General features: G+C 40.7%; 1 protein-coding gene across 5 annotated transcripts in view; it reads left to right on the top strand.

The window, feature by feature from the left end:
• The window catches only part of LOC128745571 (polypyrimidine tract-binding protein 2), a 556,866-nt gene that overhangs the window by 484,418 nt on the left and 49,870 nt on the right, over positions 1-22,578 (top strand). For 3 of the 5 annotated variants that reach the window (XM_053842646.1, XM_053842645.1, XM_053842647.1), the window contains 6 exons: positions 453-579; positions 13,720-13,991; positions 14,046-14,306; positions 14,370-14,655; positions 14,744-14,964; positions 20,382-20,415. In XM_053842646.1, coding sequence (XP_053698621.1) covers positions 453-579; positions 13,720-13,991; positions 14,046-14,306; positions 14,370-14,655; positions 14,744-14,964; positions 20,382-20,415 — 1,201 coding nt within the window. The remainder of the gene's footprint in view (positions 1-452; positions 580-13,719; positions 13,992-14,045; positions 14,307-14,369; positions 14,656-14,743; positions 14,965-20,381; positions 20,416-22,578) is intronic. The other 2 variants (XM_053842649.1, XM_053842648.1) reach the window with 2 other exon arrangements.

The raw sequence follows: 22,578 nt of genomic DNA, 5'->3' as shown, positions 1-22,578 counted from the left end.
TATCCGAGAATTGCTTTTGAGCGTTTCATTTGCTGCTTTGCGTCAGTTAGTTGCTTACAATTCTTTACATAGTTTCAATTCTATTTTTGACAAGTATGCAAATAGCTATAAAGTAGAGTGTCGAAAGGAACTGGTAAGATACAGAGGACGTTAGATAATTGATATTTTAACTGGCTCCACATGTTAGTTGTAAGACAATTATACTTACAATCAATCTATCAAAATGAATGGTGCTATCAACAATTTTGTGGAGTTTTTAAAGTAATTTGCTTAGTTTTGCTTCAGTTTGTCAATTTCTATATCCACTTTTTTTCATTAATTACATTTATCAAATTAATGTAACATAACATAAATTGTTGCCACGGAATTCACTGCAATAACTTTGTTTTGCTGTTGTTTTTCTGAAACAATCACAGTGCTAATCGACAATATTTCGTTTTCCTTCTTTCCAGCGCGGTAGCGACGAGCTCCTCAGTCAGGCAGCAGTTATGGCACCGGCATCGGACAACAACAACCAGGACCTGGCGACCAAGAAGGCCAAACTGGAACCGAATAGCGTGATTGGTGTGGGCGGCATCAGTAAGTATTAATATTATCAGTCTCTTTTTTATTTGATAAAACAGGACAAACAGGATGTGAAAGAGGCACGAGTTTTGAAACTCACCTGCTTTAGCTGGTTGTTATTTGCGTCGGTTTTCTACGAAAGAACTTTCTTCCGAAATTTCTTCGGTTGATATAAATCACTGAGTGGCGAGTTTGCTGGGAAAAATAAACACCATACAGCAGCGGGTGTGTGAGAGACCGCTCGTGGGTCTGTTTGGGATCAAACACAATTCAACGCTGGCAGATCAGATAGATCGGTTGCAACAGATTAGCAGCTGTTTTCCGCAGTCGAGTGGAAAATGAGTTAACATTCAAGACAAACTTCGCTCAGTACAGGTCTTTGGCCTTTGATCCTGGGCTGCCTGATTGCCGAGGAAAATTGCCTGCTGATGAAAGACAAACAATCGTCGGGATCCCCCCCCTCTTCCGTTACTTCCTCTCATCTTTCCGATATAGAGCAAACAATGAAATTCTGAGGAAAATATGGTTTTAGTTGAAAAAGGCAAACAATCAGAGGAGCTCACCGTCGTCGTTGTCGACATCAACGTGGCTGACAACAGAATACAGGGAAGATTATATCTTACCCCTGTGAAAAACATGCTACCGGGCCTGCGGGGAAGTTGGCCGGCAGGCGAGGTCAACTCTCATCGAGTGCTGTTATCATTTAATTTCCAATTCGAAACAACTTTGTCCGATTGTGTTTGTGTGTGTGTATGTGCTAGTCACCAGATTTACCTCAACTAAAGAAGTTTTTCTTTCCGCTCGGTTTCGCCCTATCTCAAGAATTATCAGATCAGATCGAAGAGTAGAGCAGAAGAATAAGTGGAAGCGGGTCGGGAGGAATCGATGTTTTATTCATCGTACCCAGACGAAAAGGAAAAGTTGTTTATTGTTTTTTTTTCTCCTGCCCCGCCCCCTTCTCCGTTGTCCTTTCCGGCCGGCTGTGTCCGGCTGCTGCTGGTGCTGGTGCTGGGCTGGGATTGCGGCGGGCGATTTAGCCCGAAACGAAAACCGATCTCGGGTTCGATGGAAATTTCATAAAAACTTTCATTGGTTAGGTTGGAGATGGATGGGGAGAGGTGGTGTGATGGTGGAGTTGCGTGTGCTGACTGACTTTACGGCGAGCTAATTTGACAACCGGATAAAATGTGGTCGCTTGTTGTTTTATGAGTGCTATTTTAGATCGCACACAAAGTATTTAACACTTAATTCAACAGGAGCTCGACGTTGCTGTGACGATTGATGTTGACTCAGAACTGCCGGAAGATTTTAACGGTGGGCTTGTAAAATGTGCTGTAATTTATCGTTATAATCTTGGTTAGTTAAAAAGCGATTAAATTATGTAAAATAGTAAGCCTTTAGATTGAGTAATAAAATTCTTGCTTATCAAGTCCTAACTTAATCGATCAGTGGCAGTGGGGAGCTTATAAATCAATTTCCACACAATGATATTTCATTTTCCTATTCGAAACAAAGTGTCCTCATCACCTGCTGTGCCTCCCACCCACCTCGTTGGGTAATTCATGCTTCGTGAAGCAATGAAGGCATAACGCTACACACTTTATCTAATGGGTCGTACAACAGTGACCATTATTGTCGTTAAACCTGTCATTAGGGTAAGTTCCATGGCTACTTCTGTTACCCTAAATTACTCAATATAAAAGTAGACAAAGAGGGGGTTGTTTGAAAGAAGAAAAAAAATACAATGGCTGTTCCGTTCGATTAAGGTGTTGAAACGTTCAGTGAACGATTCAATTACAAATCAATTTGACTTTATCTTTAATTGCAGGCTAAAGGGTGAGCCAGTCAGGAAAGCAATCAATCAGTCATTGATATCGGTTTCGATGCGACGCTGATGACTTTGGAAGTGGGCAGCTATTATCACTATTATGAATGGAAAGTTTCTTGTGGTAATTTACTAGTTGGTTGTTCAACTGCCTTTCTGTCGAAGTTGAGTGCGAAGTTCTAAGATTTCTAAAATCTTTCCCCGTTTAACGAATGAAGTTCAAATTTTCACTCCACCAGTTAAAATGTTCACTAACGAGCCATCTGTTAACTCCATTCAGACGATCCACTGGATTACTCCGCCACCGTATCGCTATCAAACATGCTTCGATAGGGAGTTAATTTTAATTAACTCTGTCAGCCACCGCCCCGTCGACTGCCGTGCGGTCGTCAATTTTTCACAAATTTTACCAACTTAAAATTCACACCACTCTCCTATCCCATCCGCGTTGCCTTTTCAACCGCTTTTCCACTGTATCGCCGCCCGCCCACCCCACAGCCTTTTGCAATAATTGATTATTATCGTTTATTCTCTGACGGCATCAGATTTCGGTTAATTGAAGCCGTCATCCTTTCAGTCACCACCGGTTAAATGAAGCCAGGATTGGGCCGGGCCGGCCTGCGGAAGGTTGGTTTGTGTCCGCTCGCTCGTTCGGCGTTGACAGGTGCTTTTAATTGTTCCTCCTGCGGGTCGGTTAGACTGGGTTTGATCTAGTTTTAGCAGCAAGAAGAAAGCTGTCGAAAAATCAGGTTTAGTTAATCGAATACCGAAAAGTTGTTGGCAAGTTTCCAACTTTTCAGTCTCCGCTTTAATGCATGCAATTCATTGGAATCTAACAAATCGCGATGAGCCGGCTATCATCTCCTGTTCGGAATACCTTTTCAATCTGCCTTCGTCATGGTAATCTTATCCAAAAACCTGTCGTTTAAGTTTGCCGCAAGGCGGCTTCGTGGTCTTTCCGCTAAGAATAAAAAAGAACGTTATCATCCTTACAGGAAAAAATCTGTCTATTTCCGAACGAATCCCCATTAATCCATACGCACATCGCCCCCGGCTTACATCCGGATGCCTGACAAAAGCGGTTGTCATCACCGAGCATTTGCCTTTCTTATCCTAAATCGAGCTGAGCTTACACGTGTAAATCAATCTCGCTCCATTTCTCGTACCTTCTACCCTACCGGGGCACAGCGGAAGCCATTTCTACGCAAAAATACTAAACCGTTGTTCCTCATGCTCATGAAGTTAGGATAAAAAAGCATACGACCTCGTACGCATCCATCACACCTGCCCTGCCGGTAAACTGTGCACAGAGGTATATGTTGGTCGTCATCTTTTACTATCCGGTATATCACAGCCACGGGAGATCATTAAAATCGCCTCCCGCCGTCGTTCGTCGGACGGATGACGGGGAAGGGAACGGTTTCGGTCCAGCACAGTTCGACCGAGAAAAATAAAATGTCTCTCTACCGTCGGCCGGGCGGGCAGTGGTGGAAAAGGCCTCCTAAATTTGATCTTCAAATTCATAAATATTAAGTATGATCCCATAATAGGACAGACATAAATCTGAGTTACTTTTCTCCGCTTCCTCCCCTGAATGGTGAAGCCGAATGGTGAAAACCCTTTTTTCCCTCGGGTGATAAAATGAAGCAACCGACCGACCGACGGACGGGTTTGTTTGGAGGCCTGGCGGAGGTGGGCGGTGAATTGGGCGCTGTGATTATTATAAATCTAATTCCGGACGTTGCTGGTCCTGCTTCCAGCAACCGTTTGAATTTGTTTGTGTTTGCTTCTTAGCACCAGGAGGTGAAAAGAGGATAGAAAAAGCAACCGAAAAGATCGGCATCCGTGTCCGTTTGGCGTCTTAATATTTATTTATCGGATGTCGGCTGGCTTCGTCCGGTACTGAAGCCGTGCGGGCAGAAGAAAAAAAAAAGATTATCACGGCAACCACATTTTGCGTGTCCGGCGGACAGGACGACCTTTCACATATTGCAGATTTCTCTGGCTCGTTTGACCCGGGACGCACGCGTGATTTATGGTACTTCACTAGCACTGAAAGTTTTGCCCGCCTGTACATCAATTACAGTTGGTTTTCTGGATTTGGATTCAAAGCGGCCGTCATCGACTCGACAACTGTTTAGGAAATCTGAATCGTTGAGTGGATTTATGACGATTGAAATTGCTGTTTTCTTGTCGTACTTTGATAAGATCATTAGAGAAAAGTTGGGTTTGAAATGTAATTTACGAACGTTGATCGACCTACGGTACGAGGCTGGTTTAACAAGTCAGTCGTACGTTAGAATCTCAGTTGGGAGTAGCTGCTGTAGGATCATAGCACTAGCTTCGTAATTGTTTTTCCTGTACTCAAATAGCTGACTGCAAAATCTTTCTCATAAAAATGGAAGCTAAAGTTCTAAAAGCGAAATATTACACCAATGTATTGTTTTGCGTCATTAATCCGCGAAAAGTTTAGACCTAAGAATTATTTTGTTGCCTAAAGGTACCCCAAGGATCAACGTTAGGTTCTAAACTATTCAAAGTATACGACATGTCAATAATCTTCCAGTACCTCTTCCGCAAACTGCAAATTTTCACTATTGATAGTTGGTTCGCTTCAGGTAAAAGTAACAGTAAAAGTGTTGATATAGTTAGTTTATTTCAGATAAAAGAAAAAGTATAACTGGGTCTTGGACATAGCAATACAAAATGGCGCACCAATCAAACTTGCTCTTATTGCGGTTGTTTGTCAAACCATGATAAAACTGTTTTACGGGTCTATTAATATGTTATCACCCTGACCAAACAGATTTATGGTTGCTATTATGAAGAATATTACAGTTCAATACCGAAATCATTTTTGTGCGACGCCATATTGCCGTTTTCTAGCATTTTGTTTGGTCGCCAAACAACAATTCGTCAAAGCAAACTGTGGAATGGAGGTCATTGTTAATCGGTTTTCATGTCAGAATGCAACTTAAATGATTTTGCCAGAAATTAAAACTGTCTAATCGAATATAAAGGGTGTCACACATCAAATTGCATCACGGAAGATACGCTGTAGAAAATTACCTAATTAACCGATCCTCTTCAAATATTCAGACAATAAAATGGCATATTTATTTCATTCAACTTCAATACCATAACCGCTTAACTCCACTCAAAAAGTTTTGTACAACATCTGGCTGCAGCTTCTTCTGTACGGAAACCCACTTTTTCTTCATGTCTTCCTCAGATTTGACCTCCTTAGGATGCTTCCGTAGTGCCTCCTTCACAATAGGCCAGTATTTTTTTATTGGGCTTTAATTCCGACGCGTTGGGGGGGGGGTTCATGTCCTTGGGTACGAAAGTAACCTCGTTGGCTTAGTACCACCCCAGGATCAGGACATCCTGAATAGTGATACGAAGCTAGATCCGGCCAGAAGATCGTAGGGCCCTCGTGTTTGCTTCTGTAGACACTCCTTATTAGTATAGATCTGCCCATTTACAGTCGTGGTAATCACGAACGGTGCGCTCTGTTTGCCACATGAGCAGATTGATCGCTTGCCAAATCGCATGTATTTTTTGGCAAACTTTGAAAGTTTCTGCATCCTTACTTCGTCCGAACCATCAAACTTGTTCTGGGCGGGGAAGTACAGTAGCCCCGGAAGCCCGTCTTGACGTTAGTCTCATCATCCATGATGAGAGAGTTAAGAATTCTGCAGATTGCTTTTCGGGTGACGCCATTTTTTCCAATTTTCGAAAAACACCGCGATAAAAATACAGTGTAAACAATACACTCTAAACTACTTCTACCCAAATTTTCAAGATAAACTACTCAATGGGTAATTTTCTACACGAAAGAAACCGTGATGCAATTTGATGTGGGACACCCTTTAATTATTTTAGGGAGACACTTTTTTTAGTATTTTGTTTATTGATTTTCAAGCTAAATTTTGATGGCGCGTGAACTTTTGCTACTTACTATTCCAATAAGAACGATAAAATTTAATGCGCATACGCTGCACAACTACGGAGACTGTTGAAAATTTATTATATATTCTTTCGGATATATAAAATAAATAGAATTATTTTATTTAATTCCATTTGGCCGGCTATTCTATTATGGTCACTGTCAATCAATTCGATCTGAATGATTCGACAGTAAAACGTTACCTTTTCTGCTATATATTTTCAAGTTAATATTAAAGCTGTCTGGATGATTTAGCTTTTCACGCAGCAACCTTTGTCGGACAAAGCAAAAAGTTTTGTTAGATTATGGCGGTTGCCGTCAAGCAGCGAAAAGCATAAATGGTTTTATTGCTGATTTCAGCGCTCGTAGTAAACCTACTTATGCTTATGGCCGGATTTTTCAAGAGTGTCTTCAGTGTCTTACGAAGAGTGGGCCTTATGGTCGGAAGGGCTTATTACAGCGGTCATCAGAAGGTTCTAGTAAAGCTCGCAGTTTTATTAAATTCTTCATAAAAACTACTAGAGGAACGTAACAAAACTTGAGTTGCATTCATAATTTTTGCCTCTAAGTCTTCATAATTTTTGCATTTGAGACTCACCAAATTACCTTGGTTTGTTGATACAGAAAATTCTCTCAAAATTTTTGATATAAACTCTTAAATAATTTGGGTTGGGTATTCGGCTTTTGCAGTCTCACAATAATATCAAAACGATGGTTTGGTGTAAATCCGACGTTTCAGTCGTTGATTTTTTTTAAAGGAAATCTACGGAAAATTTGGTTTATTGACAACATGTAACATATAAAATCTACTCACATAAATATCGTTTTTCGTTATGCGCTCTAGCTTAGCGATCTATCGTTAGGGACTTTTTGGTATCTTGCTTTTAAGCTAATTTTTGAAATAGCGTATATAAGATTTGGGGAGAAATAGTGCTAAATTTATAATGTTTTCATACCATTTGTTTTGCAAGTTGTGATAGATTATGCATTTGAATTTGGGTGGTTTTTCACTTCGAACTTTACCGCTAACTTTGGCTCTGTAGTATTCGCTGTACTGTTCGGCTTTATTTGAGCTTTGAGTTATCAGAGCTTTCAATCTGGTGTGAAGTGGCTGATCTACTATGGTCGAAAATTTGGGAATTTGCTGTGGTGGTGTTGTAGTTTTAGACTGCAAAAGCCGAATACCCAACCCAAATACCATCCATAGTCGAAACCAATACGATAACACTTAAATAATTTTATTTACAATTTGGAGGAATAGGGTGACCATAGAAAGGGGGGAGGTTTAAAAACGTAAAAAAGGGTTTGTCGATTTCTAGGGATTACCAAGAAGTAGACAGTTTTACAAGTGGCTGGGGGATGAGAGATAAAGGGGCCCGACTAAGATCGGACAATCAGCTAGTAAAAATATATTTGAACTGCAAGGCGTTTAAGCTAACCTTGCTTGATAAACCCTTGAGTCTCTGGCCCAAAGTAACCCATGGAAATTTAAATGGTTCAAGGAACATTCAAATGGATACAATAAAAGCAATAAAGGAAATTTTAAAGCATCAGGGTACCTAGCCCCTATATATATCAAATTTCTTTATACAACCACGTATCATTAGAAAAGGAGAAGCGAACCTAAAACACTACCTTGTGGGGTCCAAAGAATATCCCAGTAAACCATTTGGTTTGTAATCTCGATTGAAACTGAAAAATACGGCATCATATCTGATTGAAAAAAATTATATTTCACGCCAGATAAGAGCATTTATGTACCAAAGTGGAGGTAATATACGTGCGAAAATGTTAACGATTATTTTTAATTCTATCTTGCACTTTATACAGCGATTTTTATAACACGCAACCAAATACTCCTGAATATATTATTAAGATATAACTTAATATTGCAATCATCTGTACTGCTTTATAATTCACAGTCATGATTTGTATATGAAGACAAGCACGACTGCAAAACAACTTATTGTTCACTTTGTTTTGACATATACAATTCCAATGTAAAATAGACATGAAAACGATTTATATGCTCTTTCTATTACGATCTTGTGTTATCTGGGATGTATTAGTTTCGTGTTTCTATTTTGTTAACTGTTTTGCGTTTTCTTCAGTGAAAATCTGATGGCGAAAAGATGAAAGTCGGAAGAAAATGGCTCCATATTGAAATGATCCACTTGCGCCGTTCTGTTCAAAAGAACCTCCAATATTACGTGCCTCCAATATTGCCCAGTTATCTTCGAAGTACGATGCTTGTCACTCAAGCCAGTCGTCGCGTGTTCGAATCTCGTCTGGCCGGTGCTACTGTTAGTGGGATCGTTTCACTTGCCCAATAATTGTCCTGTACCCTAATAACCGACTGCGTAGTCTGTCGATAAAGAAGGGTCAAGTGTTAAAGATGTTTATACCCAAGGCTTTGCTTAATATTACAAAAAAAAACTTGTGCTAGCACTAGAGCGAAACTGGTACTATCATTTTCTGGTCATGTTTCCTATACTCGGTAAGCTTGATAATCGTATACCCAATCATTTATGCCAGTAGGTCACTTGAAACTGAAGTCTCATCAGAAAATACATACCAGTCAGGACGCAATAGTAAAAAAAGAGTTGCAAAGAGGAAGCGAATTGTAAAATAGCCCCTTTGGCAACCAAGAAAATTTCTCGTCTGAAAGAATTCTCGACCTGGTCGGGAATCGAACTCGACGCCACTGCCGTGAGAATCAGTCACATAGCTACGGAGACCATTTACATAGATGTAAAGCTTGAGTCATTAATTATCTGGACGCATTGTTTATTTTACTGCAGCCTGCAGCGCTCCTGATGGTCGGATCTGGAATCTATGTCGAAATTGGCTAAATCGATCGTGTGTGGCGTTCTCAAACATTTCCGTGAGCGGCATACTATCGGGGTCGTCAGGATTATAGCAAGCTTCGTAGTGGAACCAAGGATCGGAAGCTGAATTTGAAGGTGTTAGGGCAAACCCAAGAAATTCTTTCGAAGCACGAAGGATTCATCCTCATAGACGATGAAGCGCACAAAAATTCTATAAAGCCACTGGTCGAGGTGATGGCTCTAGCAATTTTAAATTCCTCTTTGCCGATTAATTCGCAAGAATGTTTATGACCTGACGAGGTATTTTCAACTGCGAACAAAAAACTCAGCTTTTAGTGACAAACAAGACTTGGATTCAAAAATGTACAAGAAGCAATGCCTGAAAAAACGTATTCTTCCGTGGATGGATTTCTTCAAAAAGGACATCAAATTCAACTAACTGCTCTCAATTTCTCCCAATTGAGAAATATTAGCCAATTCTCAAACAGCAGAAGTTGAAGAAGAGTGGAAAGGTAACTCGGGACACCACAGAGATGAAGAGATGGTGGAACAAAATAGCCGCTCAGATTACCCAACAGAGTGTCCAAAATATGTTGAGTGGTATTCAAAGAAAAGTTCGAGATTTTATCAAAACCAAATTCGAATAATTTTTTCTGTCCCATCCAGAGAAGACAACGCAGTAACTTAGCAATGATAGACAATGTTACATTTTTCAAAATTTTCATTCAAAGTCGGTCGAGGAATTTCAGTATTACCATTCTCAGAAGAAGTATTAGGGTAGATGATCCATTAGTTGCGCCACTAAGCACAATATACCTTCATTTTGCTTGTTTATTGAGGTATATGCTTAAATTAATGCTTGTGGGATATAAAGTTATCAATTACAAGGTATTTGTCACAAGGCAAGACAATTGCTTTCATTGTACGAGAAGCTTTATAAAGAAAAAATGAATTTTCCGATTCTATTATATTGTACCAACAGTTGCGCTAATGTTTCCTTAATTAAGTTTGATATTCCTTTAATTGTGTTATTCCATATACATTGCTAGGTTGCTAAGTGAAAAAACATCGTAGCAAAACTATAGATGAGCGCCTATAGTTGTGCGCTCCAACTGCGCGTTAGATTTTGGAAAATTGGCATTTTAGCAAATAATGCTTTAATTTTAAATGGTGTAGTCTAATTACCAATACTTCTAAAAACCTGTTTTATATAATGAATGTAATTGTTTTATCTAAAATGCTACGGTGACGAAAATATGCATTAATAATGAATAGTAGCGCAACTATTGGTACTACCACAACTACTGGATCAACTACCCTATAATTATTAGTTTTGTTTATTGGAAACTAGCTGACCCGACAAACTTCGTATTGCCACAAATTAACCTGTGTTGTACATAAATCATGAATCTCGGATGATCTTTGTCACTATCTCGAGTTTTGCAAGCCCCCCAGTGGGCGGCGCCTCCGACGGCGGGTCACCGGCAACACTCGCGACCGGCTCGTCCTGAATGATCTAGTGTTACTATAGATAGTTTTTGTGGTCTTGTTATTGATTAATGTTTTATGGAAGAGTCTCGAATTTCTCGAGTTGGATTAGTTTTTGAGTTTCGCAAAAATTTCTGTTTTATTTGTATGAGAGTCCATATCCCCCTACCACAGGGGTGAGAGGTCTCTAACTATCATAAAATAAATTCAAGACTCAAAAATCTCCTACATGCTAAATTTGGTTCCATTTGCTAGATTAGTACTCAAATTATAAGGAAATTTGTATTTCATTTGTATGGGAGCCCACCCTCTTAAAATGGAAAGGGGTCGTAATACACCACAGAAAAAAAAATTCTACCATCTAAAACTCTCACATGCCAAATTTGGTTCCATTTGCTTGATTAGTTCTAAAGTTATGAGCAAATTTGTATTTCGTTTGAATGGGAGCCCCCCCCCCCTCCTAAAAAGGTAAGAAGTCCTAATTCATCATGGGAAAAATGGTTGCCTCCAAAAACACCCACATGCCAAATATGGTTCCATTTGCTTGATTAGTTCTCGAATTATGAGGAAATTTGTATTTCATTTGTGTAGAAGCCCCCCCCCCCTCTTGAAGTGTGGAAGGATCCTAATTCACCGTAGAAAATATTTTTGCCTCCAAAAACCTCCACATGCCGAATTTGGTTCTATTTGCTTGATTAGTTCCCGAGTTATGGGGAAATTTGTATTTCATTTGTATTGGAGCCCCCCCTCCTAATGTGGGAAGAGGTCCTAATTCATCACAGAAAAAATTCTTGCCTCCAAAAACACCTACACGCCAAATTTGGTTCCATTTGCTGGATTAGTTCTCGAGTTATGAGGAAATTTGTATTTCGTTTGTATAGGACCCCCCCTCCTAAAGTGGGGAGGGGTCCCAATTCATCATTGAAAAAAAAATTGTCTCCAAAAACACATACATGCCAAATTTGGTTCAATTCGCTTGATTAGTTCTCGAGTTATGAGGAAATTTGTATTTCATTTGTACAGGAGCCCCCCCTCTTAGAGTGGAGAGGGGTCCTAATTCACCGTAGAAAATTTTCTTGCCCTCGAAAACCTTCACATGCCAAATTTGGTTCCATTTGCTTGATTAGTTCTCGAGTTATGAGGAAATTTGTATGGAAGCCCCCCCTCTTAAAGGGGAGAGGAGTTACAATTCCCCTTATAAAGAGGGACGGGTCTCAATTTACCATAGAATAAATTCTTGTCACCGAAAACACCCACATGCCAAATTTGGTTCTATTTGCTTGATTATTTCTCGAGTTATGAGGAAATATGTATTTCATTTGTATAGGAGCCCCCCCTCCTAAAGTGGGGAGAGGTTCTTATTCATCGTAGAAAAAATTCTTGCCTCCAAAAACACCTACATGCCAAATTTGGTTCCATTTGCTGGATTAGCTCTCGAGTTATAAGGAAATTTGTATTTCGTTTGTATAGGAGCCCCCCCCCCCCTTTTAAAGTGGGGAGGGGTCCCAATTCATCATAGAAAAAAATTTTGTCTCCAAAAACACACACATGCCAAATTTGGTTCCATTTGCTTGATTAGTTCTCGAGTTATGAGGAAATTGGTATTTCATTTGTACAGGAGCCCCCCCTCTTAAAGTGAGGAGGGGTCCTAATTCAACATAGAAAATTTTCTTGCCCTCGTAAACCTTCGCATGCCAAATTTGGTTCCATTTGCTTGATTAGTTCTCGAGTTATGAGGAAATTTGTATGGAAACCCCCCTCTTCAAGGGGAGAGGAGTTATAATTCCTCTTATAAAGAGGGGAGGGGTCTCAAATTACCCTAGAATAAATTCTTGTCACCGAAAACACCCACATGCCAAATTTGGTTCTATTTGCTTGATTAGTTCTCGAGCTATGCAGAAATTTGTGTTTCATTTGTATGGGAGCCCCCCCTCTTAGTGGGGGGAGGGGTCTCTAACCATCACTAAAACCTTTCCTGGCCCCAAAAACCTCTACATGCAAATTTTCACGCCGATTGGTTCAGTAGTTTTTGATTCTATAAGGAACACAGGACAGACAGACACTATTCCTTTTTTATAGGTATAGATATCGAACGCACATCACGAACAAAGGCTCAAATGTTAAACTGAAATTGATTGAAGAATTAACTTCATTATTTTGTAAAAACCGGCTTAATTCATAGATGTGCATCATACAACTGTTTGCGATGTTTTGACATCAAGTTTTCTTGCAATACTCAAAATTTTATTTTAAATTTCTGATTAGATTCAGTGGAAATACGTTTAAAATTAACTAAATTACTCTTCAGCGAAGTTCTCTGATTTAATTCAGGATATCACGATAGCTAATAAACCCGGAACTGTCCACCGTTCTAATTAGTTTTGGTGAGCCGTCATTAACCACACCGCTTTAATGCTGCATTTGCAAAAAAAAAAGAAATTCCGAGCGGCAGGCTTTCAGTAGCGGCGCAAAACCCAACCAGCCAATTATTACAATTAAAGGCTATTAAAAATTGATCATTCATAATATCTCCTTCGTGCAACTTTTTACGATCGGTCATTAAATTAAATGTATACATTTATAATTTGAGCTGGAAAAAACAAAAATAAATCCACCCACTCTGGCCTGGCAGGCTTGGCTTGGCTGGCTTTTGCTGCTGCCGGAGCGGGGCTGGCTGGGTCAGTTCGAGTGGAAAACAGAGCAGAGGGGGGGGGGGGGGGGGGGGGGGGCGGTAGGGTTTTTCTTTCTCCCACAATGCAAGCCCCGAACCCAGCAGAAGCCAACCCGATCGCGCACCGTGGCAGATTCGAATAATCGAGGATGGCATTTTTCCCAGCCGTGCAAGGCACATTTATTATGCTGTTTGATTTTTGTCTCTCCGAGTGTATCACGAATTCAGTCCATCATTGGATTACATCCTCCATGAAAACCGATGCAATTCCCACTCGAGTAGGCTTTTCGGCAATTTTTCCGCTCCGTTGATCTCGGTGAAACGAAAAATTTTGCCATTTGAATAATTTACACATTTTAATCAATATCCTCCACTGTATCTTTTCCCGTTACAGCAAAACCGTCCCGTGTGGTCCACATTCGGAACATCCCAACCGAGTCCAGCGAGGTGGACGTAATGCACCTGGGTGTTCCATTTGGCCGCGTGACCAACGTGCTGGTGCTCAAGGGCAAAAATCAAGCCTTCCTGGAGATGGCCGATGAAAGTGCAGCTACCAGTATGGTCACCATGTTCACCGCCCAGCCGCCGGTCGTCCGAGGTCGGACCGTATACGTACAGTTCAGCAACCATCGGGAGCTAAAAACCGATCAGAACCATACGGCCACTGTAAGTGTCACTGCTCGAACTTGTTCCATAGAATCTTATTTCTTTCTACTTCAGAACATTACGCTGCAAACACAGGACCTCACCCAGTCGCCGACGGGATCGCCACTGCCGTTGGCATTGGACCATGCCAACACTAACTCGACAACCGGCACCACCGGAACGACGGGAACCACCCAGGGTGGACCGAACACGGTGCTGCGGGTGATCGTCGAGTCGTTGCTGTATCCAGTTTCGTTGGACATTCTGTACCAGATTTTCCAGCGATTTGGCAAGGTGCTCAAGATTGTCACCTTCACCAAGAACAACTCGTTCCAGGTGAGTTGAAAAAAAAAATGAACTTTCTGTTGACTGTGTTTAATTTGTGTCATATTTTCGCAGGCTCTAATTCAGTACCCGGACGCTGCTACAGCTCAGCACGCCAAGCAGACCCTGGACGGACAAAACATCTACAACGGGTGCTGCACGCTACGCATCGACAACAGCAAACTAACCTCGCTAAATGTCAAGTACAACAATGACAAGTCGCGGGATTATACGAATCCCACGCTACCATCGGGCGAACCGGGCAGCGACGTAATCGCCAGCGCCGGTGGGCTGGTTTCTGCCGGTGATTTGTTACTGCTGGCCGCCGGCCAGCGGCCGCAGTTAGCAAGGGATCGACTAGGTAAGTCTGCGAGGCTGACCCAGGCTGGCTCGATGTTGTTTCGTTGTTGTCGAAACCCGGAACAATTACCGTGTAATAGTCAAATTAGACAAATCTCCCTATTTTCTAGTGAACGGCTTAGCAACTCCTGGTGTGATTCCACCGTTTGGTCTAGGGCTTGGAACTCCAGCCTTAGCTAGCGCCTATGGTGGCGCTCTGCCGAATCTGGGCGCCTTTGCTTTGGCATCTAACGGTGCCCTCGGAACACCTAATCCGGCAGTTCTGCGCGGACTTTCCAACGTGCTGCTCGTCTCGAATCTCAACGAGGAGGTAAATATACAATGTTCCTTTTAATCCTAATCTACTGTGTCTTTCTCTCTAGCTGTCCGTCTGATCGGCTATCTCTTTCTCTATGTCTCCTACTACACTGCCGCTACTAGTATAACAGTGTCATTTTTATGGGAAGCTCTACAGAAAATGGACCTGCTATGCGAGTAGCGGCAGTACAGTCTTGCTGCAGTTCGACTCTTGCTCGTTCAGTTTCATTTTTTTTACATACATAAAATGTTTATCTTCAGTTTTTTTGACTTGTTGACATTCTCTCGCCGCCTCTGTCACTCTATCTCTGTCCAGCATAACACATTCTAGATTAATCCCTTTTGTTTTCTACCGCTGCCTCGTCGACTCGTTACATTATCTTGCCCTCCCCCCTTTTTTCTGTTCGTACTTGTGTGTTGAAGTGGAATTTCGCTTTGTTCCTCTCTCTCTGTCTCTATACCCACTATTCAGTTTATTTTTTGTGCTTGCGTTGATACTCCACTCCACATTTTTCTCTCGCTCTCTGATCTGATGTAACACCTTCCCCCTCTCGCTATTCGGGCATTGCATCAGGGCTGGAAAGGGCCGTCGTCCTTTTTTTGCCTTCTACACCGTCTCTATATCTCTGCATCCGACTTTTATTCTGACTCTCTGTCTCTATCTGTCCTACATACTCTTTTTTGTACTGCCTCTGTCACTCTGGCACTCCGGTCTCGGTGTCCCATTTCACCTGTGTGTCCCGTAAACTTGCAAGGACAGATGATAGCTAGCAATTTTCTTTGCTACCCCTTAATTTTCCAGCTGGGAGTGCAGTTTTTTCTGCTGCGTGGCTCAGTTTTCTGTAATTACTGGCTGAGCATCGCATCGGTCTTCCGTTCAGGCTTCGGACGCTTGATGTTGCTTCCCGGCCTCCGGCCAGTATGGAAATGTTTGTTGGTTTTTTCCCTTCCCAAAAAAAAAAAGAAACGTCATTGATTTTATTATTATTTAAAGTGCTTACAAATTCAATCCTCTTTATCTTCTCGCTCGCTGAACGAAACGTTTCGCTGTTTTTACGACAACTGCTGAGACGGGCTCCCCTCCAGCTGCCAACCGACTTGCGGCATCCTTCCAACTTTACTTTTTTTTGTCTTCAAAAACAAATCGCCTCCGGAGTGAAAATTGCGAGCCATTCCTTTGTGCACAGTAATAATCAAAATGATTGCGTTCCCGTTCCCCCTCTTCTTCACGGGGCTGCTGCAGCACGTTTAACCCACATTTAGTCGGTCACAGAGTTCTCGCCGGTCTAGTAGGTCTGGTGGTAGACACTGTTGCAATTCACCATTTTCGTTTTATTATTTCTTAATATTTTCTGCCCCGTTCCTTGTCGCTGATTTACTTGAAAGTTTTGTAATATCAGTATCCTGGCGAGCCCCGCAGCTTTACTGCGTGGACAATTTTTCTCGTCCGTCCGACGTCTTGCCACCAGCAGCCAGCCAGCCAGCCAGCCGAGGGGATAAAACTTTCGTTTCCGCGACCGACCAAGGCGAATCGTTTATGCAAATCGTACGATTCTAGCACTCGACTCGAACGATTCGCGCTGCTCTGGGATATGCTAGGCAACAGCGCAGCGCACGGGTGGAGGAAAAATATGAAAAGATAATTTATACTGCAATAACAGACCGCGTACGGAGTAAGTTGTAAGACAACTGCCAGCTACTAGCTGATGCTGAGGTTGGTAAAAATGGAAGGAATGATGCCCACCGCAGAGGTCCAGCAGACTGGCGAGATAATCGCTTAGTGGGTCGTACTGGCTGCTGGTGCATGATGGGATTTGCTTTGAGATTTCTTTTTTTTTTGTACTCGGATGTGTTCGTTGCTTTTTATGTTGTGCAACTGGGCGAGGGGGTGGTCTGTTAAATTCATCGGATGTACCAGCTGGAGTGTGTCTTCTGTTGGAATAATTTCACGAAAGTGTTGCCTGAATATTACCTCGAAAAAACTTACTTTGATATTGTCATCAATCACCCTAAGAGCGATGGGAAGCCAAATTCCTCAACTTCGAGCAACCCCTCTTCAAAAAAAACTGTTGCTTTCGACTTATCCATTCAGTTTCAGTAAAAAACACCACCTTTCCATCTTGCCTTCCGCCGAGCTGGTCGGGCGCACTTCTTGTTTAAAATTCACACACTTGTCGAGTGATTTATCCCACCATTTTCGGTCGTCGGGCTCGCGTAGGGCACAAGTTGTGGCAATCAGAGGGAAAGTTTACTCTCGGATTCTCGTTCGGCACCGTTGGCTGGAAATTCCGTCGAAGAAAATAAAAGCTAGGAAGCTGCCACTGCTGCCGCCACTAGATAGATAGTAGGTAGTAATAGTAGTTGCTGTAGCCAGAAAGAAGAACGTCGACGGGGCGAGAAGATTGCAACAACTCGTTATTTGCTCTTCGTTATCGAGCTTCGAAGCGTGTCTGGCTCGTTCGCCTTGGCTCCTCCATTCACTAGGAACATCTTCGCTTCCTGGGCTGGAGTGGGAAGCCAAGGATAAACTTGTTTGTAAAGTGATTTAAATTCGGTTTCGGGCGGTTCCGCGTGACGTTCGAGAACAACAGCTTTCGTGCCTGGTAAACGCGAGACTCGCCTAGGAGACGACATTAGAATGGGAAAGTAAAATGGCGTGAAATTGATTGGATTGATTCCTGGTTGACGCGTGACACTCCAGCCGTAGCAGTGAGACTCTCGTGCTCTCGTGTTCGATGATCGAAAAATTTTCACCTAATTTCGTCTATCGTAGCTGCTTGCGATTTTCTCGTGGGGGTGTCTTGCGATAGGAGGAAAAAAGACGATAACGACTGAATCAAATGGAGTAGCTCCGAGGAAAAGTAATTTAAATGACATCAAAGGAGGAAAAATATCTTGATTGTACCAGGTTTGCGTTTTCCTATTCAGCTGGCAGGCTGGCTTCCTGGGAGGTTTTCATATTTTGCTATTATTTTCCCGCGAGAGAGCGGGCGCATTTATTTGCTTGTTAATGGTTCTCCGCAGGCGGTTTTCGGCACGCGCTGGGATGATAATTTTCATTACCCAAATTTGGTAACGATATGAACTGCGAACCCTAAACTGAATTAGAATTGATTGGCGAGAGTGATCTAGTGAGGAAGCGATTTTCCGGTAATTGTAATTATTGTTTTCGAACTTCGGGGGTAACGTTCCGAGCGTTTCTACCAGTTATACCAGTTTATACCAGTTGGCTTTTTTCCTGTTTTTGAGCATAACTCGGTTAGGGCGTTGTTTCACCTCTGTGCGTTCATTTTTGATGATAAACCTGATGCTAACTTTCTCTCAGTATAATCCGACACACATCCGTAAAGCTTCAGAACGTGTTGACATGCACAGGATAATAATGCTGGGAAAAACCTTGAAAGAGCTTGATTCACGTCCTGTCAATCATCGATCTGGCACCCACACTCGCAAACAAGCAACCAGAACCAAATTCACGCGACTAATCTTTTTATACCATACACATATTTATTTTATTTCGAAATCTTTTCCTACTCCCTGTGCGTTGGAATAATTGCGATGAACACCTAGGAAGGATTTATTTTGTTTCTCCTCGTAAGACTCGTAACTCGTTACTTCCAATCCACTAAGTAGTCCAAAAGGGCGAAACGCGGAATTTTTTTCCTAGTATCTTTTGCTTTCATTTCATCATTTATGGTCTTCAGCAGTTTTGTTCGTATGAATATCCCCTTAATCTAAAACTGTCAAAAGTTAGTCATCGCTTACTATAAAATGAAAATCAAAAAAAATACTTTTTTGTGTTAGGAATTATAGACATAGTTTCTTTGGCAAAGTTGTAAACAATATAAAAACAAGCAACTTTGCTGAAGAAATAAAATTTCTATCTCTGTCGAGTGCTGAACTCTAGGGCATATTCTTTAAAACTTCTTTGAAAATTGGTTTCATACTTAGCTTTTCTTAGTTGCATTTTACAAGAATACAATGTTCTAGGCAATTATCGAAGCACTCAAAATACATGTTTTTGCAGAAGACCGCAAGTCTCTTGGATCTTTACTTGCTAAGTTATCGCATATTCAAGCATAGACACATGGTTTTTTCGGCAATGTTATGGAAATTATAAATGCAAACAACTTTGCTAAAGAGAAGACCTTTCTATCTCTACGGAGTGCAGAGATATAGAGCATTTTCCTTAGAAATTCTTTAAAAATTTGTTTTTCATACCTAATTTACGTTGGTTGCATTTTACAAGAATATATGATTCTAGGCGATTATTGAAGGACTCAAAATACACGTTTTTGCAGAAGAATGCAAATCTCTAGGACCTTTCCTAACAAAGTTATTGTTTTTGGCTCGTGAAGCTAAGAAAAATAAACAATTTTGCGAAAGAAACTTTGTCTATATTTCCTAACACAAAAAAGTTATTTTTAAAGTTTTATTTTCATTATAGTAAGCGATGACTAAGTTTTGACAGTTTTAGATTAAGGGGGATATTCATACGAACAAAAGTACTGAAAATCATAAATGATAAAATGTAAACAAAAGACATTAGGAAAAAAGTTCTACTTTTCACCTTTTTGGACTACTATGCAATCGGTTCTACTTGCTGTACTGCTGCTGACTATCTATGGCAACTCCTCGTGCCCGCTTGTGCCCTATTGTGATACGATTAGTGATAAATGTTCCAGCTTTGGTTCTTCCCTTGGCTGGTGGATTGAAGCACGAGAAAACGTTTGAAAACTGAAGCACTGTGCACTTTCCCACTACTCTATCTATCGTTTCCGATCGGAGCTGCACGGGGGTCTACTTGCGGAAAATTCTTCTCTCCGCAATGACTTCACCGTTTAATTATCCGTACGCGAGCTCCGGGCTTGTTAATTCTGGCAATGGTAAAGTGAACAAAAAAGCGGACACTGAAACTTAATTAAAAGTGGCAGTTTGTCTTTCGGAAAGACTGCGGGAGATGATAATTAATTTGAGTGGTATTAAAAATGAGAAAAGAAGGGCGGCGACCAGTTGATGTATGATTGTCCGCCGATTATGTGATTATACCACTTCATTTTTGTCCTTAGAACAAAGCAGCAAGCAATCCATCAGGACGACTAAAGTTTTGAAGAACAGCACTGATCTGTACTTGTTTTCTTACTCTCTCTCTCTCTATATATACACTTTTATTTTCTGTTCTCTTTACAATCCTGCCATTCTCTTACTCTAGTATTTATCGAAAACCTAGTCGCACTGTTTATGTTCTCTGTGGCTGTTCACCGCGAATTAGTCGAAACCGTAATAAATCAGAGGCGTGTAGAATCTCTAACATGAAACCATCCCTTCCCAACGAAAACCAAAAAAAAATCAAAAAATAAACAAAAAAAAAGAAACCAAAATTTTCTCATCTGCTAACTGATTTTTCTCTATTTTTCTTCTCTTCTGTAGATGGTCACGCCTGATGCTCTATTTACCCTCTTTGGTATGTCCGCACACACATATGTTATTATAATTTTCCATATTTTAGTTTGAGATTTTTCTCGAATAGTATTTAAAGTTCTAATTTAACTCGATAGATAATTTTCCTGTTTATTTATTTTTTTGTTAATTTATTTTATCGATACAATCGACTGTGTTGTTTGATTTTTTAGTTTCCAAAGTCTGATATTTTCCTTCCTTCTGCTACCAGTTACGGTATGATTGCACCAGCAAACTGGTGCCATCTTTGTTTGATCTCCGTTTTTTTCATTTTCCATATTTCTTCGGATCTGTTGTTATTTTCTCTACATACCCCCCCCCCTCCCCCCTACAGTAACAACCATCATTTACGTCTGTGTGAGTGTTCGTTCATCACTTTCGTTTATTTCCTTCCAATCCAAGCAATCAACCATGCGAAAACCAAAACCGAGAAATTCGAACAACGATCGCTTCTGTTTTGTGTTTTTCTTCTTATTTTCCAATTTCCAAGTTGAAACTTCGATCAAGCAAATTTACCTATAGCGCCGCCGCTTTTCCTATTTTCGATTTATTATTATTCTAAAAAATCAAATAACCAACGTTTCACTTATGATTTATTGTTACTTTATTGTTGTTGTTGATGTAATCGTTATTATTTTTCATAATCTCTATTTAGCTGTTAAGATTTTCCGTTTCCGAATCTCAAGAAACCATTCGAAACTTATCCCACGGTGGTTCTCGGACCGCTACGTAAAAAAATAAGCCATTAAAAAAGGTACATGTCAATTAGTTTGTATTGTCATCCTATACACCAACGCTGAGCCAAATTTTACAAAAATCGTTGGACAAATTTTTGAGTCAGTCCCATTTGAAGTTTTAGAGGTTAGAGCCCATACAAAGTAAATAAAAATTTGCTTCTTTTTTGGGGAACGAGGAAGTGTATGGTTCGACGAATGTTGGTACCCGAATGTTTTACCCACTAAACTACTGCCGCATCCATATAGCAGGGGATCTTATAACTACATAGTTTTGTTCCTTTCAATTATATCATTCCACACAATCGCGTCGGCCACGATAGCAGTCGGCTTAACTTTTTTGTTGGGGAAGAATAAATTTCGCGTAACCTTTCGAAGGAACCTAAGTAACAGTGAAAGATTCTATTTGTACCCATTCTCTTTCCCTTATCACGGAGTTGCAAATGCCTTTTCAAACATCAGCTTTGCTTGAATCGGTTGCTAGCGTTACTATTTAGCTAAACGTTAAGAAAATTTTCGCTGAAATGCTTCTATGTCTCCGTAATAGTCGGAAGAGAGGTGCGTCAAAGAGAGTCTCTCAATGTTACATATGTCCTTTGAAAAGTTACGCGAGAAATGCCTAATGCGAAAAATGTAGATTCAGGCAAACTGAAAAATTCTTAATATTAGGCTAAAAATGAGCGCACTTAGCGAAGGTGAGAGTCGAAATCACAGCTCTCGATCTCTAGTTGAGTGTGCCGTCAATAGACGGCTTAGTGGTGTAATTGATTGAACAACACACTCGACTAGAGATTGAGAGCTGCGAGTTCGACTGTCACCTTCGCTAAGTCTATATTTTTGGGCTAATTAAGAATTTTTCAGTTTGCCTAAATCTATATTTTTCGCATTAAGCATTTATTCTTCCCCAACAAAAAAGATAATTACAATATTTGTTTGACTCTACTGCCGAGAAGATAGACTGTTTTCTACTCAGTCAGTCGCACAGTGGGACGGTTTTAAAAAAAGGCGGACATCAGCTTTTGCGTAGAAACTACTAAGTTTTCTGCGTTTATGTCTGCACAAAAGTTTCTTGATTTTTGAAGTACTTTTTTGTTATATCGAAAAAATTTGCATTAAGGGGGTGGGTCAATAAATAATCAATTTAACTTTTTTATTAAAGCCAGAAATAAACAAATCCCAAGAAAAAGTTGTACAAAATGTTATTTGAGGAGTTTTTATCGAAGAAAAAGAACTTCTATCTCTTAAGGGAAAGAAGTTATAGTGCTACAAACTAACGGATCCCCTTAATACCAATTTTTCTAATTTTTCTGGTTATTTCGACTTCTACGCAGTTTTGATGTTCCACGAAGTTTAGCATACTATGAAAATACACCTTTTTGCTGAAAGAAGTGCTGCTCTACCTTTCTTGGTTTTCGAGCTATTCCAGCTTTGTC

Source organism: Sabethes cyaneus, chromosome 1 (genome assembly GCF_943734655.1).
Source record: "Sabethes cyaneus chromosome 1, idSabCyanKW18_F2, whole genome shotgun sequence".
Classification (NCBI taxonomy): Eukaryota; Metazoa; Arthropoda; class Insecta; order Diptera; family Culicidae; genus Sabethes; species Sabethes cyaneus.
Note: the sequence above shows the minus strand (reverse complement) of the source record. Positions and strands in the feature narration are given on the sequence as shown.